This window comes from Macaca nemestrina, chromosome 6 (assembly GCF_043159975.1).
Source record: "Macaca nemestrina isolate mMacNem1 chromosome 6, mMacNem.hap1, whole genome shotgun sequence".
NCBI classification, from domain to species: Eukaryota; Metazoa; Chordata; class Mammalia; order Primates; family Cercopithecidae; genus Macaca; species Macaca nemestrina.
Genome location: NC_092130.1, coordinates 105,615,158 through 105,634,535, shown reverse-complemented (window position 1 = coordinate 105,634,535; position 19,378 = coordinate 105,615,158). Strand labels below are relative to the sequence as shown.

At 42.4% G+C, this 19,378-nt stretch overlaps 1 protein-coding gene across 3 annotated transcripts in view; it reads left to right on the top strand.

Moving 5' to 3' along the window:
- Positions 1-19,378, top strand: part of NAI (NLR family apoptosis inhibitory protein) — a 54,269-nt gene that overhangs the window by 22,764 nt on the left and 12,127 nt on the right. The window contains exons 7-11 of one of the 3 annotated variants that reach the window (XM_071098833.1): positions 1,298-1,397; positions 12,341-12,422; positions 14,020-14,077; positions 14,937-17,048; positions 19,027-19,194. In XM_071098833.1, coding sequence (XP_070954934.1) covers positions 1,298-1,397; positions 12,341-12,422; positions 14,020-14,077; positions 14,937-17,048; positions 19,027-19,194 — 2,520 coding nt within the window. Of the gene's footprint in view, positions 1-1,297; positions 1,398-1,863; positions 4,194-12,340; positions 12,423-14,019; positions 14,078-14,936; positions 17,049-19,026; positions 19,195-19,378 lie in introns of those variants that run through there. The other 2 variants (XM_071098835.1, XM_071098834.1) reach the window with 2 other exon arrangements.

Below are 19,378 nucleotides of genomic sequence, written 5' to 3'. Positions count from 1 at the left end.
AGAGATCAAGTAACTGTCACAAATATCACAGAGCAATACAGAGAAAGAGAATATAGTTGTCACTCTACCTAGCAGACATATTCCATTGAGAAAAAAAAAATCTGACTGCCTCACCATCTTAAGCCTTTGGAAAGAGTGTTTGCCATTTCTCCCTACTCTACTGTGTCTGCCTCTTGTCAGCCTTCCGCAAGACCCCTCTGACCAGTGTCCTCGCCCTCTTCCTTTCCAATCCTCCACCTCTCCACACAAATCCTAATCATCTCTCACCCTTTTCAGATCTTGCAAGCTTTAGGATCTCATACTTCTGGGAGGCTTTCCTCTGCCCCAGCTTTCCCAGAGTGGAAGGAAGATGAGAAATGCTCTTTTTCTAGTTTGATCCTTTTGCAGAGCTAAATACCAGTTTCTTTCCAAAGACATATAATTTCACAAAGAGACTTAATCCTATTTCTGGTGTAATAAACCTGGCAATAATGTGGTAAGATGCAATTAATTCATCATGCATTCACTTACATAAGGGCTGCTAGATTTGCTGATTTTTTTTTCTTGAGCTCTAAATATATTCTTTCCGATTCATTCATTAAACGAATACTGACTGAGTGCCACGTGAGTGCCAAGCACTCTTCTAGGTTCATGTCATTCATTAGTGAGCAAAAACCTCTACCCTCATGGAGCTTATTTTTATTCTTATTTTTTGAGACGGAGTTTCACTCTTGTCACCCAGGCTGGAGTGCAGTGGCGCTATCTTAGTTCACTGCAACCTCTGTCTCCTGGGTTCAAGCGATTCTCCTGCCTCAGCCTCCTGAGTAGCTAGGATTACAGGCATGTGCCACCACGCCCAGCTAATTTTTGTATTTTTAGTAGAGACAGGGTTTCACCATGTTGGCCAGACTGGTCTCAGACTCCTGACCTCAGGTGATCCGCTGGCCTTGGCCTCCCAAAGTGCTGGGATTACAGGCATGAGCCACTGCGCCAGCCCCCTCATGGAGCTTCAATGCCAGATTCTGGTTGCCAATCTGTTGGTTGATCAAAGGAGAATGGAGCAGAGGGATGGTGCGCATCAAAGTGCATGGTGCGTAGGAGCATTCAATAACTACTTGCTGGTTACCCCGTTGGTGGACAGAGTCTTATACAGAAAATTGCCTCACTGGTAACCAGCTTCTGACTGTCACAAAACCCAGCTGGAGACTGACTAGGCTTTCACTATTACAGGTCTGGTGGTTATTGGACATTAACATGTGGGCATGTTAATGGACAGATGCCCACACCAGTGGCACTGATCAAGTTTCCTTACTTTTAGGTATAAAGGACATCGTGCAGTGCTTTTCCTGTGGCGGGTGTTTAGAGAAGTGGCAGGAAGGTGATGACCCATTAGACAATCACACCAGATGTTTTCCCAAGTGAGTGGAATGAATGTTAACCATCTGCGACTTTGGATGCACTTCAACAGTTTGGTTCCCCACCCCCACTCATTTCCTGCCTTATTTTATCTTTAGATTGAGTCTTTATCTACTCCTCTGATTCAGGCTATGAAGGATGAGTCTTCATGTCTTTCATCCCTTTGCTCCATGACCCCCTTCCTGTACTAGCCTTCGCCTCTTTATTGTTATGGCATAGTTTTGGTTAGATTCATATTTTCACATTATATGTTTACATTATCATGACTATGTAAATGCTATGCAGAGCTGAAGCTTGTGGTAAATTTTTATTTATTTTCCTTTCCTGTACCTCCTTTATTTTCTTTAGGAAGTAGTAACTGGCCTGTTAGTATGTTTGCTTATTTTTTTTTTTTCCTGAGGTAAAATTCACACAGTAACCATTTTATTTATTTATTTATTTATTTATTTATTTATTTATTTATTTATTTATTATTTTTCATGACAGGGTCTCTCTCTTGCCCACGTTGGAGTGCAGTGGTGCAGTCATGGCTCACTGCAGCCTTGACCTCTCTGGCTCAAGCAGTCTTCCTCGCTCAGCCTCCCAGGTAGCTGGGAATACAGGCACGAGTCTCCACACGCAGCTAATTTTTTTTTTTTTTTTTTTTTTTTTAGAGACAGGGTCTCCCTGTGTTGCCCAGGCTGGTCTCAAACTTCCCGGCTCAAGCAATCTTCCCATCCTGGCTTCCCAAGGTGCTGGGATTATAGGCGTGAGCCACCATGCACCGCAATTAAACTATTTTAGAGTGTACTATTCTGTGGCATTTATCATAGTACATTCACAATGTTGTGCAACCACCCCTTCTATCTAGTTTCAAAAAGCTTTCATCGCCCCCAGAGAAAACTCTGTATCCATTAAGCAAGCCCTCCTTATCTCTCTACCCCACTCCATGCCCAGCCCCTGGGATACACCAACCTAATTGGTGTCTATGGATTTATTTGTTCTGACTATTTCCTCTATATGGAAGCATACGGTTTGACCTTTTGCATTTGGATCTTTCACTTGGCATATTGTTTTGAGGTTTATCCATGTTGTAGCTTGTATAAATACTTCCTTCCTTTTTTTTTTTTTTGAGACGGAGCCTCGCTCTGTCACCCAGGCTGGAGTGCAGTGGCCGGATCTCGGCTCACTGCAAGCTCCGCCTTCCGGGTTTACGCCATTCTCCTGCCTCAGCCTCCCGAGTAGCTGGGACGACAGGCGCCCGCCACCTCGCCCAGTTATTTTTTTGTATTTTTTAGTGGAGACGGGGTTTCACCGTGTTAGCCAGGATGGTCTCGATCTCCTGACCTCGTGATCCGCCCGTCTTGGCCTCCCAAAGTGCTGGGATTACAGGCTTACCGCGCCCAGCCAGTACTTCCTTCCTTTTGTGACCAAGTAATATTCCATACGGATACACTACATTTTATTTATCCATTCATCTATTTGCAGATATTTGGGTTGTTTCTACCTTTTGGCTACCATGAGTAATACCGATAGGAACATTTGGGTACAGGTATCTGTTGGAGCATGTAACTATATTCAATTCTTTGGGGCATACACCTAACAATGAAATTGCTAGCTATATAGTAATTCTATGTTTTAACTTTTTTTTTTTTTTTTTCAGACAGAGCCTCACTCTGTCACCCAGGCTGGAGTACAGTGCTGCCATCTCAGCTCACTGCAACCTCCGACTCCTGGGTTCAAGCGATTTTCCTGCCTCATCCTCCTGAGTAGCTGGGATTACAGGTGCCTGCCACCACGCCCGGCTAATTTTTTGTATTTTTATTAGAGATGGGGTTTCACCATGTCGGCCAGGCTGGTCTCAAACTCCAGACCTCAAGTGATCCACCCGCCTTGGCCTCTCAAAGTGCTGGAATTACAAGCGTGAGTCACCACACCTGGCCTGTTTTAACTTTTTGAGGAACTGCTAAACTGTTTTCCACAGTGTTGCACCATTTTAAATTCCCACCAACAATGTATGAGGGTTCCAATTTCTCATCAACTTTTCTGTTTTTAAAAAAATTATAGCCATCTGCTTAATTTTTATGTACATTGCTTATTTTTGTTTCTTGAGAGAATATTCACATATTAATCATTTCATTTATTTAAGTAAATAAAGACGAACATCAGCTCATCTTTAAATTATCCCAAATGTTTAAATCTCCTCTTAAGTCATCCAGACCTACCAGATATCTCATCATTTTCATTTCCTGAAAGAGTCATCATCATATTTGTCTTTTTTTTTTTCTTTGAGATGGAGTCTTGTTCTGTCACCCAGGCTGGAGTACAGTGGCATGATCTCGGCTCACTGCAACCTCTGCCTCCCAGGTTCAAGCAATTCTCCCTGCCTCAGCATCCCAAGTAGCTGGGACTACAGGCGTGCACCACTATGCCTGGCTAATTTTTGTATTTTTAATAGAGATGGGGTTTTGCCATGTTGGCCAGGCTAGTCTGGAACTCCTGACCTCAGGTGATCCACCCACCTCAACCTCCCAAAGTGCTGGAATTACAGGCGTGAGCCGCTGCGCTTGGCCCATTTTCATCTTGAAGCAGTTATCCATAATTTTCACCTTCTTGAATGAGTTTCCCTGGAAATCTTCTGGCCTGCTGGATTATGAACAACTTGTCCTATAATCATCCTGGGATCCAGGGATCTTTCTTCACAGGCATCCTGGAGATTATCTCCTCTGTTGTATCTCCCGGATCTAATGTCATCCTCTTCTTGGTTCACTCACTCATTTTGGTGGAACACTTCATCAGAGTTCACTGGAAAAGACTGCGTAAGAAATACACATTTTTAGTTGTACATAATGCATATATAGACATATAGATCTATCTGTATATGTGTTTTTCCTGTATTCTCACACTTACTTGATAGTTTAGCTAGGTGTAGAATTATAGGTTGGAAATCATTTTAATTGTAAATTGTAGAAGCATTGCTACATTTCCACTAGCTCCTAATGTGCTATTGAGAAGTTCCATGCCTTTCTGATTCTCAATCCTTTGATTGCAAACAACAACGTTTTTTTTTTTTTTTTTTTTCCTGCGCTGGAAGTTTTTAGAAAAATATCTGCTCTAAAATTTTATGAAAAAATTTTTCTTTTCTGTGAATCTTTAAACTTAATTTTTTTTACCCATCAAACTCTTTAGAAATGTTTAATTGCAAGAAGAAATTTGTGTTTTCACTATGTAATTAGTAAGAGTTTTTTTTTCTTAGAAATGAATATGAACACATACAGATTTTAAAATGAATGCTTCCTGCTCATTTGTATAGTGGTAAAAACAAAAATAAAATAAAATTAATACTTCCATCTAATTTTATTACCTTGAAGGTGTTTTGACAGCAGCAGTTAACCTCATTTTTCTTTCTTATTTGGGCTTAGTATGTAATAAATTATTGTGAACAATGGAGACATTCTACTTAATTCTTGGAAGGATAAGCTAGGATGCAGTCTAGTTTTATTTAGAACTTACTCTGGAATCTATCAATTCCCTTTTATACTATCATTATTATCATTATTTTAGTGTTTTGTTGTTGTTGTTGTTTTTGAGATGGAGTCTCGCTCTGTCACCCAGGCTGGAGTGCAGTGGCGTGATCTTGGCTCACTGCAACCGCTGCCTCCCAGGTTCAAGCGATTCTTCTGCCTCAGCCTCCCAAGTAGCTGGGACTACAGGTGCCTCCCACCACGCCTGGCTACTTTTTTGTACTTTTAGTAGAGACAGGGTTTCACCATGTTGGTCAGGCTGGTCTTGAACTCCTGACCTCAAGTGATCCTCCTGCCTCAGCCTCCCAAAGTGCTGGGATTACAGGTATGAGCCGCCACACCTGGCCTTTAGTGTTTTTATTTTTGAAGAGACTGGGTCTTGGCTCTGTCACCCAGGCTGGAGCAAGTGCAGTGGTGCAATCCTAGCTCACTGTGGCCTCAAATTCCTGGGCTCAAGTGATCCTCAGCCTCCCCAGTGGCTAGGACTACAAGCACGTGTCACCATGCCTGGCTAATTTTTTTAAATTATTTTTTTTTGTAGAGATGGAGTCTTGCTTTGTTGCCCAGGCTGGTCTCAAACTCCTGGCTCCAAATGATCCTTCTGCTTCAGCCTTCCAAAGTACTTGGATTACAGGCATGAGCCACTGCTCCCAGCCAACTCCTTTTTGGATTTTTACTCTTCCTTTGCCTCTTTTAAAAAAACTGCAAACCAGTATGTCTCCAAATGAGTGCCTAAAATTTTTATGTATGCTTTAAAGAATGGATAAAAAGCAACCTATGAACCTACTACTAAAGTCAAGAAATTTTACATTATCAATGCCTTAAAAGACCCCCGTGGCCAGGTGCGGTGGCTCACGCCTATAATCTCAGCACTTTGGGAGGCTGATGTGGGCAGATTGTCTGAGCTCAACAGTTCGAGACCAGCCTGGGCAACATGGTGAAACCCCATCTCTATTAAAAAATAGAAAAAATTAACTGGGCGTGCCTGTAGTCCCAGCTATTAGGGAGGCTGAGGCAGGAGAATGGCTTGAACCTGGGAGGCGGAAGTTGCAGTGAGCTGAGATGGCGCCATTGCACTCCCAGGCAACAGAGCAAGACTCCGTCTCAAAAAAAAAAAAAAGAAAGAAAAACAAAAAACAACTCTGCATGCCAACCACCCCCTAATTCTGATTATATCCTTGTCCCTCCAATCCAGAGGTAAACATGATGCTCAGTTTTTGGTTAATTATTCCCTTGCTTCTCTTTGTGGTTTTACCAACTGCATATATATCCTTAAACATATTTAGCTTTGTCTATTCTTGAAGTTCAAATAAGAAGCATACTGCATGGTTCTTCTTGTAATTGGCTTGTTTTACTCCACGCTGTTTTTGAGTTTCATCCATATTTATATGTACCACACAGTTGTAGTTCCCTTGTTTTCATTGGTAAATAGTGTTTTTATGTTACGAATATATAATTTATTTTACTGTTGATTAACCTCATGTGTTGTTTTCAGAGTGTTGCAAATTCAAATAATGCCCTGTGAACATTCTTGTACATATTTCCCAGTGCTCATGTGTGTTTCTCTAGGATATATAACAAAGTAAAGAATTGCAGAGTCACAGAGTTTGCGGATGTTCAACTCCACTAGATAATGCAAAGTTTTTTCCAAAGTGGTTGCACTGATTTACATTCCCACTGGCCTAGATGCATTTCTATTGATTTGCTTCCTCACTAACTTGGTATTGCCCAAATTTTAATTTTTGTCAATGTAATTACTAATAATGTTAAACTTATTTTCTTCTTCTTCCTCCTCCTCCTCTTCTTCTTCTTCTTCATCCTCTTCCTCTTCATCTTCTCCTCCTCCTTTTCCTTCTTCTCCTCCTCCTCCTCCTTCTTCTTCTCCTCCTCCTCCTCCTTCTTCTTCTCCTCCTCCTCTTCCTTTTCCTCCTCCTTCTCCTCTCCTCCTCCTTCTCCTCCTCCTTCTCCTCCTTCTCCTCCTCCTTCTCCTCCTTCTCTTTCTCCTTCTCCTTCTTCTTCTTCTTCTCCTTCTTCTTCTTCTTCCTCCTCCTCCTCCTCCACCAGACAGAGTTTCACTCTGTCACCCAGGCTAGAATGCAATGGCACCATCTCGGCTCACTGCAACCTCCACCTCCCTGCAACCTCCGTCTCCCAGGTTCAAGCGATTCTCCTGCCTCAGCCTCCCTGGTAGCTGGGATTACAGGCATGTGCCACCACGCCCGGCTAATTTTGTATTTTTAGTAGGGACGGGGTTTCTCTGTGTTGGTCAGGCTGGTCTGGAACTCCCAACCTCAGATGATCCATCCGCCTTTGCCTCCCAAAGTGCTGGATTACAAGCTTGAGCCACCGCGCCCGGCCATTGAGCTTATTTTCATCTTTTCCTGCAAAATAGTCTTGTTCTTTCTCTTCAAGAGTGTGTCTTAGCAATTTTTTTGCCCTTTGGTCTTTCATATTCCAGAGAATATATTAAATATCCCAAGCAGGCATGGTAGTTCACACCTATAATCCCAGAACTTTGGGAGGCTGAGGTAGGAGGAGTGCACAAGGCTAGGAGTTTGAGACTGGCCTTTGCAACACAGCTAGACTCCATTTCTATAAAAAACATTTTAAAACGGTGTGGTAGCATGCATCTGTAGTCCCAGCTACCTGGGAGGCAGAGGCAGGAGAATCGCTTGAGCTCAGGAGTACAGGTTGCAATGAGCTATGATTGTGCCACTGGACTCCAGCCTGGGTGACAGAGTAAAACTTTGTCTCTAAAAAACAGAAATATCCCTCTTTATCCCTGATAGTATTTTTTAGGCCTTTATTAGTTTTTTTCATGTTACATCTTTTAGATCATTTTATTTTTAATCTATCTGTGACTACATTTAAAGTGAATTCTTGTTTTTTCCTTTTCCTTTTTGTGGGTAACGGGGTCTCACTATGTTGCCTAGGCAGATCTCAAACTCCTGGGCTCAAGCTGTCCTCCCACCTCTGCCATCCTAAGTGTTGAGATTACAGGCATGAGCCACTGCACCCAGCCTTAAAGTGACTTCTTACAGGCAACAACGCAGGTGGGGTCTTTTATTTTATTTTTTATTTTTTTATGAGACAGATTCTCGCTCTGTTGCCTGCGCTGGGTACAGTGGTGCAGTCTTGACTCACTGCAGCCTGGACCTCCCAGGCTCAAGCAATCCTCCCACCTCAGGCTTCTGAGTAGCTGGGACTATGGGCACTTGCCAGCATACTTGGCTAAGGTTGTTCATTTTTTTGTAGAGACAAGGTCTCACTATGTTGCCCAGTCTGATCGCAAACACCTAGCCACAAGCAGTTCTCCTGCCTTGTCTTCCCAGAGTGCTGGGATTACACGTGTGAACCACCGAACCCAGCAGGTCTTGCTTTTTTTTTTGAGATGGAGGTGTGAGCCACCACATCCAGCCAGGTCTTGCTTTTTTAAGAGTCTGACAATAACTGCTTTCTAACTGGAATATTTAGAATGTTTAAATTTAATGCAATTATGAATATGGTTGGATTTAAACCATTTTACCATTTGCTTTCTATTTATTTCATCACTCCTTTGTTTTTCTTTTCCTGACTTTCTAGGGTTTAGGGTTTTTTTTTTTCTTTTTTCTACCCCCTCCTTGAGTATTTTTTTAGTAGTCCATCTTATTTCTGTCAGCTTATTAGCTATTCATCCTTATTTTACCTTTTTACTACTTGCTGTAGAGTTTACCATATGCCTATTTAACATATCACAGTCATCTTCAAAAAATATTATAACAGCCGGGCACAGTGGCTTATGCCTGTAATCCTGGTAATCTGGGAGGCTGAGGCAGGCAGATCACTTGAGGTCAGGAGTTCCAGAGCAACCTGGGCAACATGGTGAAACCCTGTCTGTACTAAAAATACAAAAGTATTGGCTCAGTGTGGTGGCGCACACCTGTAATCCCAGCTACTCGGGAGACCGAGGCACAAGAATTGCTTGAACCCGGGAAGCAGAGGCTGCAGCAAGCTGAGATCGTGCCACTGCACTCCAGCCTGGGTAACACAGTGAGACTCTGTGTCAAAAAAATATATAAGCTTGACATAAAATGTATGAACCATACAATAGTATATTTTCATTTCTCCCCTCTCATCCTCTGTGCTTTTGTCATACATTTCATTTCCATGTACTTTAATAAATATTACAATATAATGTTATATCTTTGCTTTAAACAATTTAAGTACATTTTTACAATGGAAAATGTCTTCCATTTTTACCCTGTTAGTTATCATTCCTGTACTATTCATTCCTTTGAGTAGAACCAAATTTCCATCTGCTATCATTTTCCTTTTAACTGATGTGCTTCCTTTCACTTCTTTTTTTTTTTTTTTGAAATGGAGTCTTGTTCTGTCTCCCAGGCTGGAGTGCAGTGCCGCAATCTTGGCTCACTGCAACCTCTGCCTCCCAGGTTCAAGTGATTCTCCTGCCTTAGCCTCCTGAGTAGCTGAGATTACAGGTGCCCACCACCATGCCAGGCTAATTGTTGTATTTTTAGTAGAGATAGAGTTTCACCATGTTGGCCAGGCTGGTCTTGAACTCCTGACCTCATGATCTGCCTGCCTCAGCTTCCCAAAGTGCTGGGATTACAGGGGTGAGCCACTGCGCCCGGTCCCTTTCACATTTTTTGTAGTGCAGTTGTGCTGGCAACTAACTTTATTTGGCATTTGTTTGTATGAGTAAGTTTATATTTTACCTTCCTTCATGGTTATTTTCCTTGATGGGCCTATTAAAATATATTTTTTTCTTTTGTAAGACACTTCACCCCTCCCCTGTGGGTCTGTTTTTATTTGCCTCTACGTGGCTGACTTTGGATAGAAACACTAAAAGTTCTACTTGTTGTTTTCCTGAAGCTATGCTTCTATTTCTGGACTCATCGCCAAGTCACTTGAAGGCAATACAAATGAAATATCTGGGCCAGATGCAGTGGCTCACGCCTGTAATCCCAGCACTTTGGGAAACTGAGGTGGGAGGATACCTCGAGCCCAGGAGTTCCAGGCCACCCTAAGCAACATAGTTAGACCCTGTCTCTACAAAAAAAAAAGAATTAGCCTGGCATGGTGGCACGTGCCTGTAGTCCCAGTTACTTCGGAGGCTGAGGTGGGAGGATCACTTGAGCCTGGGAGTTGGAGGCTACATTGATCCTTGATCGTGCCACTAGCCTCAAACCTGGGCAACAGAGCGAGATCTTGTCTCAAAAAAAAAAAAAAAAAGTATCTCTTTGCTTTATTCCTGCTCTCCTGTGATTCTGCAGCATGGAATGGGCCACTAACTTACTCATCTGTCCATTTTAATAACTGCAACTAGGGATCTTTTTAAACTTTCTCTCTTGTTCTTTTTTTTTTTTTTTTTTTTTTTTTTTTTTTTTTTTTTTGAGACGGAGTCTCGCTCTGTCACCCAGGCTGGAGTGCAGTGGCCGGATCTCAGCTCACTGCAAGCCTCCCGGGTTCACGCCATTCTCCGGCCTCAGCCTCCCGAGTAGCTGGGACTACAGGCGCCTGCCACCTCGCCCGGCTAGTTTTTTTTTTTTGTATTTCTTAATAGAGACGGAGTTTCACCGTGTTAGCCAGGATGGTCTCGATCTCCTGACCTCGTGATCCGCCCGTCTCGGCCTCTCTCTTGTTCTTTAAGCACACATCAAACCTGAGTTTAGAGGGTATTTGCATCCTAGTTTCACGAGATTGGCAAATAGTTTTTAGAGAGTATGTTTGTGGCCATTCTTTTGATACTGATGGAGAATTTCTTTTTTAATTTTTTGTTTGTTTAAGACAGGGTCTTCCTCTGTCACCCAGGCTGGAGTGCAGTGATGCAGTCACGGCTCACTGTAGCCTCAGCCTCCTGGCCTCAAGCGATCTTCTTGCCTCAGCCCCCCAAGTAGCTGGGACTATACATACATGCCACCCCGCTAGCTAATTTTTAGAGGAGATCTCTCTATGTTGCACAGGTTGGTCTGGTCTTGAACTTCTGGCCTCAAGCGATCCTCCTACTTCGGCTTCCCCAAGTGCTGGGATTACAGGCATGAGCCATTGCACCTGGCAATGGAGTAGTTTGTGGTTGGTTGGTTTTTTTCTGTTTGTTTGTTTGTTTGTTTTTGAGACAGAGTTTCGCTCCTGTTGCCCAGACCGGAGTGCAATAGCGCAATCTTGGCTTACTTTAACTTCTGCCTCCTGGGTTCAAGCAGTTCTCCTGCCTCAGCTTCCCAAGTCGCTGGGATTACAGGCATCCACTACGACGCCTGGCTAATTTTTGTATTTTTAGTAGAGATGAGATTTCACCATGTTGGTCAGGCTGGTCTCAAACTCCTGACTTCAAGTGATCCACCCGCCTCAGCCTCCCAAAGTGCTGGGATTACAGGCATGAGCCACTATGCCCGGCCTTGTTTGTTTTTTTGTTTTGTTTTGTTTTGTTTTGAGACAGAGTCTCACTCCATCACCCAGACTGGAGTGCAGTGGCACAATCTCGGCTCACTGTAACCTCCGCCTCCCGGGTTCAAGCCTGTAGTCCTAGCTACTTGGGAGGTTGGGGCACAAGAATCACTTGAACGGGTTAATTTTTGAATTTTCTTTTTAATAGAGACAGGGTTTTGCCATGTTGGCCAGGCTGGTCTCAAACTTGAGGCCTCAAGTGATCTGCCCGCCTTGGCCTCCCAAAGTGCTGGGATTACAGGCATGAACCACCTCACTCACAGAGTTTTTTTTTTTTTTTTTTTAAATACATTTTTATTTGAAATTATTTAGATTTACAGAAAAAGTGCAAAGTAATACAAAGAGTTCCTATATATTGCCATACCCAATTTACCCTAATGCTAACATCTTACACTAGCATGACATATTTGTCAAAATCATCAATGTACCAATTCATATACTGTACATTACTATTTACTAAAATCCAGATTTTATTTGGATTTCACCAGTTTTTCCACTAATGTGGTTTTTTTGTTCCAGAATTCATAGTTGTGTTTTTTTTTCTATTTTTGATTCTTTAAGTTCATTTTTGTTGGTTGCATGGAAAAGTGTTAAATATGCACTCATTCCACCAAATTCCCTTGATATCTTTACCATTACTTCATAAACCATTTATGTTTCTCTTGCAGAGTGCCACAACCTAAATGCCTTACCTGATGACACTGACAGAGAAATCACTGGAAATAATAGTTTTGTACTTAATTCTTGTCACTAACACTCTAATAGTGTTTTTAAAAACCTAAATACAAGGCCAGACGTGGTGGCTCACACCTATAATCCCAGCACTTTGGGATGCCTGAGGAGGAGGATTGCTCAAGGCCAGAAGTTGGAAACCAGAACAGCCTGGGCAACATAGTGAGACCCTCTCTCTGACAAAACAAAACAAAACAACAAAAAAATCTGACACAAATACTTAAATGCATACAACTATTTTTATAACTTTTAACTTTTACACGTAGTTGTCCATTTCTCCAAAATATGAAGTCCTCTGTGGAAGTGATTCCAGACCTTCAGAGCCCTGGTGAAGTCTGTGAATTACCGGTAATGATCACCACCATCTTGTCTGTTTTAGTAGCACATGATCATGTAATTGAAAACTGTTTTGAACAGGAATGTCTCATCATAAATAAGTTAATAAATTCTACAAAAATCTACTAAACACCTATTATGTTCTAGGTACAGATTGGGGAAATCACAATAAGCCAGTCAGGCACAATACCTAGCTTCGTGAAATGTATAGTCAGTCTCTTCTACTTTAAGGCCTAGACTCTCTTAGACTTTGTTGATTAGCATCCAGACTAAATGAATCATCTCTGGATCTTCATTTGGAGGGCAATAAGGCTGGATTTGCTACTTGGCCTTTTTAGGGGTTGAGAAGATGTTACTTTAACAAAAGCAAGTGCCCAAGAAAATCATAAACCCAGGTAATAGGCTGACCACTTTAAGCTGAGAAATCCTACATAGTTTTCTGGAATATAGGCCACTACTAATGTAATGCACACACATACCACCTTATTTTGAGGCTGTGTGTTAGGTATGTTATGTTTGTCATCCCCCCACCCCACACACACAAACCCACTTGCTATTCACTTGATTCATTTTTTATGTGAATTGAAAAATGGTACTAAAGAAAAAAGTTTAGGGATATAGAAATAGCTTTTTTTTTTTTTTTTTTGGAGATGGAGTCTCACTCTGTTGCCCAGGCTGGAGTGCAGTGGCTGGATCTCAGCTCACTGCAAGCTCCGCCTCCCGGGTTTACGCCATTCTCCTGCCTCAGCCTCCCGAGTAGCTGGGACTACAGGCGCCTGCCACCTCGCCCAGCTAGTTTTTTGTATTTTTTAGTAGAGACGGAGTTTCACTGTGTTAGCCAGGATGGTCTCGATCTCCTGACCTCATGATCCACCCATCTCGGCCTCCCAAAGTGCTGGGATTACAGGCTTGAGCTACCGCGCCCGGCCAGAAATAGCTTATTTTATTTATTTTTTTTTTTTGTTGAGACGGAGTCTCACGCTGTTGCCCAGGCTGGAGTGCAGTGGCGCGATCTCGGCTCACTGCAAGCTCCGCCTCCCGGGTTCCCGCCATTCTCCTGCCTCAGCCTCCTGAGTAGCTGGGACTACAGGCGCCCGCCACGTCGCCCGGCTAATTTTTGTATTTTTAGTAGAGACGGGGTTTCACTGTGGTCTCGATCTCCTGACCTTGTGATCCGCCCGCCTCGGCCTCCCAAAGTGCTGGGATTACAGGCTTGAGCCACCGCGCCCGGCCAATAGCTTATTTTTTAAGGAAGAAACATAACCTTTCTAAATCCCAGATGTGTAATATTGAAAATGTGGTTAACCAAGGACAGAGGGTACACCTAATGACTTTTGAGGATCCTTCTTGCTCTAGACACTATGATTCTCATTGCTTGAATAGTATTCATCTATGGATTGTATCATATATGAACTACTGAGGAACACACACTCTTGCAGATGTTTGCAGATTATTAATTGCTTTATATTTGGAGCACCCTTCCCTTCAGTCAGCATAAATATTTGAGGGTGGGCTGTGTTTAGAAGATGTTTAGTCCCCAGTGATTATAACATGATGCACCACCCTCCTATATAAATTTTGATTTAAGAAAGGATTTTATTTTCCAAAGGAAACCACAAGTGAAAGCCATCTTGAAGATTCAATAGCAGTTGATCCTATAGTGCCAGGTAAGAACTTTGAAGTAGCATGTAGGATTATATGTATGTGTAAATATGTTTGTATACAGGGCAGTTGCAAAAAAAGAGTATTTATAATTGTTCAAAGAGCTTCCAAAGAGGAACAGCATTTGCAACAGTGTCGTGTATGAGCAAAAGTCAAGGTTCTTGTGGCTTCTCCAGAGTGCAGGCAGGACCAAACTGATAGTAGGCAACGTGTCTCAGGTACAAGCAAACCAGTCCTTAGAAGCACCAATCAGCAAGCTTCTTTCCTGAGATTTTTATTTTTATTAATTTTATTTTATTTTATTTGAGACAGGGTCTTTGTCACCCAGGCTGGAATGCAATGGCAAGATCACGGCTCACCGCAGCCTCGACCTCCCAGGCTCAAGTGATCCTCCCATCTCAGCCTCCCCAGTAGCTGGGACCATAAGCATGTGCCACCACACCTGGCTAATTTTTGTATTTTTTGTAGAGACAGGGTTTTGCCATGTTGGCCAGGCTGGTCTTGAACTCCTAGGCTCAAGCAATTCACCTGCCTCGGCCTCCCAAAGTGCTGAGTCACTTTGCCTGGCCTCTTTCCTGAGATGTTTTAAATGGGAAACTATAGGATACCATGGTGCTTATGATAAGCACACATTATGTCTAGGTCCCTGTTTCAAGTGGGGCACTTTGGACACGTGCTTCCCACATTCTGATTTTGTGCCAAAACCTATGAGATGATTGCAATGTGGGAATCGTGGATGGCTATGGAAAGTCCTAACACATTTGTAGTAGACAGGCAGAATTATGGAGTGAAAAGGGCATGGTGTTGAGACTGAGGGAGATGTGACTATGTATCCCCGTTGTTTCCCCTTTCTTTTCTCTACAGAAGTGGCACAGGGTGAAGCCCAGTGGTTTCAAGAGGCGAAGAATCTGAATGAGCAGCTGAGAGCAGCTTATACCAGCACCAGTTTCCGCCACATGTCTTTGCTTGATATCTCTTCCGATCTGGCCACGGACCACTTGCTGGGCTGTGATTTGTCCATGGCTTCAAAACACATCAGCAAACCTGTGCAGGAGCCCCTGGTGCTGCCTGAGGTTTTTGCCAGCTTGAACTCTGTCATGTGTGTGGAGGGTGAAGCTGGAAGTGGAAAGACGGTTCTCCTGAAGAAAATAGCTTTTCTGTGGGCGTCTGGATGCTGTCCCCTGTTAAACAGGTTCCAGCTGGTTTTCTACCTCTCCCTTAGTTCCACCAGACCAGATCAGGGGCTGGTCAGTATCATCTGTGACCAACTCCTAGAGAAAGAAGTATCTGTTACTGAAATGTGCATGAGAAACATCCTCCAGCAGTTGAAGAATCAGGTCTTATTCCTTTTAGATGACTACAAAGAAATATGTTCAGTCCCTCAAGTCATAGGAAAACTGATTCAAAAAAACCACTTGTCACGGACCTGCCTGTTGATTGCTGTCCGTACAGACAGGGCCAGGGACATCCGCCGATACCTAGAGACGATTCTAGAGATCAAAGCATTTCCCTTTTATAATACTATCTTTATATTACGGAAACTCTTTTCACATAATATGACTCGTCTGCAAAAGTTTATGATTTACTTTAGAAAGAACGAAAGTTTGCAGAAGATTCAGAAAACTCCTGTCTTTGTGGCGGCAGTCTGCGCTCATTGGTTTCAGTATCCTTTTGACCCATCCTTTTATGATGTGGCTGTTTTCAAATCCTATATGGAACACCTTTTCTTAAGGAACAAAGTGGCAGCTGAACTTCTCAAAGCAACTGTATCCTCCTGTGGTGAGCTGGCCTTGAAAGGGTTTTTTTCATGTTGCTTTGAGTTTAATGATGATGATCTCACAGAAGCAGGGGTTGATGAAGATGAAGATCTAACCATGTGCTTGATGAGCAAATTTACAGCCCAGAGACTAAGACCATCCTACCAGTTTTTAAGTCCTGCCTTCCAAGAATTTCTTGCGGGGATGAGGCTGATAGAACTCCTGGATTCAGATAGGCAGGAACATCAAGATTTGGGACTGTATTATTTGACACAAATCAACTCACCCATGATGACTGTAAGCGCCTACAACAATTTTTTGAACTATGTCTCCAGCCTCCCTTCAACAAAAGCAGGGCCCAAAATTGTGTCTCATTTGCTCCATTTAGTGGATAAAAAAGAGTCATTGGAGAATATATCTGAAAATGATGACTACTTAAAGCACCAGCCAGAAATTTCACTGAAGATGCAGTTAATTAGGGGATTGTGGCAAATTTGTCCACAAGCTTACTTTTCAATGGTTTCAGAATATTTACTGGTTCTTGCCCTGCAAATTGCTTATCAAAGCAACACTGTTGCTGCGTGTTCTCCATTTGTTTTGCAATTCCTTCAAGAGAGAACACTGACTTTGAAAGTACTTAACTTACAGTACTTTTTCGACCACCCAGAAAGCTTGTCATTGCTGAGGAGCATCCACGTCTCGATAAATGGCAAGAAGACATCACCCAGATTCGATTTTTCAGTCCTGGAAGCATGTTTGGACAAATCACAGGCACCAACTATAGATCAGGACTATGCTTCTGCCTTTGAACCTATGAATGAATGGGAGCAAAATTTAGCTGAAAAAGAGGATAACGTAAAGAGCTATATGGCTATCCAGCGCACAGCACCACCAGACCTTAGTACTGGCTATTGGAAACTTTCTCCAAAGCAGTACAAGATTCCTTGTCTGGAAGTCCATGTGAATAATATTGATGCTGTAGACCAGGAGATGCTCGAGATTCTAATGACAGTTTTCTCAGCTTCACAGCGCATCGAACTCCATTTAAACCACAGCGGAGGCTTTATTGAAAGCATCCGCCCAGCTCTTGAGCTGTCTAAGGCCTCTGTCACCAAGTGCTCCATAAGCAAATTGGAACTCAGCGCAGCCGAAGAGGAACTGCTTCTCACCCTGCCTTCCCTGGAATCTCTTGAAATCTCAGGGACAATCCAGTCACAAGGTATACCTGTATATATTTTGGATGACTATTCTGATGTGTAATTTCTTTTTCTTACTTTAAGTGGTTGAAAACTTCTGAGGCCATGAAAGCATGAATGCTCATTGACAGAATAGATATAAAATAAACCTTCACTAATGTTTTTTTGACAGTAGCATGAATTAGTGAAAAGTCCCTGAATAATTGAATGGTTTTCAAATAACTTAGATAAAATGAATAAAATATTTACATTAAATTATTGAAGGGGCCGGGCGCCGTGGCTCATGCCTATAATCCCAGCACTTTGGGAGGCCGAGGCGGGCGGATCACAAGTTAGGAGATCGAGACCACCCTGGATAACACAGTGAAACCCTGTCTCTACTAAAAATACAAAAACATTAGCCGGGCGTGGTGGTGGGCACCTGTAGTCCCAGCTACTCGGGAGGCTGAGGCAGGAGAATGGCGTGAACCCGGGAGGCGAAGCTTGCAGTGAGCCGAGATTGTGTCACTGCACTCCAGCCTGGGCGACAGAGCGAGACTGTCTCAAAAATAAATAAATTATTGAAGGCTCTTAATAAAGACATGAATTATTTGTTATTACTAAAAGAATTAACTATATGTGAGATGATGCTTAGAAATTACCTTCACCCTAGCTGCCTAAAGGAAGAAAGACCTATAGTCCCTGGGACATAAATAAATTAATGGGAAATAAGATCTTCACCTATTTGTGTCTTAACTCCTCTAAGCACTATTTGATAGTTTTCAGTGTAGACTCTACCCATCTTTCATTAAATTTATTCCTAGATACTCATATCTTTTGAATGTATTGTAAATGTCATTAAAAATATTTTTTCATTTTCTAATTGTTGCTAGTATTGCTTTGGTCTTAAGCAGTTTGACTGTTACCTGCCTAGGTGTGCTTTGCTTTTTATATATCTTGCTTGAGGTACACTGAACTTTCTTGGGTTGACATTTACCAAATTTAGAAAATTTTTCATCTTTTTTCAAGTACTTTTTTCTTATGGTAAAATACATGTAACAAAACTTACATTTTAATCATTTTAAGTGTACACCTTGGTGGCATTAAGTGCATTCACTATGTTGTACAACCATCACCACTATCCATCTCCAGAACCTTTTCATCATCCCACACTCTACCCATTAAACAATAAATCTCCGGGCCGGGTGCGGTGGCTCACGCCTGTAATCCCAGCACTTTGGGAGGTTGAGGAGGGTGGATCACCTGAGCTCAGGAGTTAGAGACCACGTCTCTACTAAAATACAAAAAATTAGCTTGGCGTGGTGGCATGTACCTGTAGTTCCAGCTACTCGGAGGCTGAGGCATGAGAATCACTCAAGCCTGGGAGGCGGAGGTTGCAGTGAGCCCAGATCACGCCACTGCACTCCAGCTTGGGCTACCTAGTGAGGCTCCATCTCAAAAAATAATAATAATAAAAATTAAAAAATCTTCCCTCCCACCAGCCCCTGATAACTTCTCTTCTGTTTTCTGTCTCTATGAATTTGCCTATTGTCTAGATATTGCAACCTCCGTCTCCCAGGTTTACGTGAATTCTTCTGCCTCAGCCTCCTGAGTAGCTGGGATTACAGATGCACACCACCACACCCAGCTAATTTTTTTTTTGTATTTTTAGTAGAGACAGGATTTCACTATGTTGGCCAGACTGGTCTCGAACTCCTGACTTCATCACCTGCCCACCTCAGCCTCCGAAAGTGCTGGGATTACAGGCGTGAGCCACCACGCCTGGCCGAAATGCTATATTTCTGTGAGTCTAAAGAGTAGCACAGGGCTTCCCACACAGTACGTAACCAGTAAATGCTGCAAACAGCAATATCTCCATATGTGTACTCTGTAAAAAAAAATGTTTTATGGTATGTGGAAGGTTTGCATGTGAAAATAGCTGGATGAATCAACATGACAGTTTTAAAATGTCCATTCAGAACTCTTTAGATTAATAATGGGAAACTGTGTGCTGTTTTCCAGACCAAATCTTTCCTAATCTGGATAAGTTCCTGTGCCTGAAAGAACTGTCAGTGGATCTGAAGGGCAACATAAATGTTTTTTCAGTCATTCCTGAAGAATTTCCAAACTTCCATCATATGGAGAAATTATTGATTCAAATTTCAGCTGACTGTGATCCTTCCAAACTAGGTAAGGATGGCACTTTAATATGCTTGTTTTTTACATCAGTTGGAAAAGCTACTTGGCCAATAATTTACTTAAGAGTTAAAGTTTCTGTGGTTCTAAGGGTGTAGCCTGTATCCATGGTAAATTGTGAGGAATAGCACTCTTTCTCATTAAGAAAGCAGAGCGCTATTTGTAATTATTGAGCCTT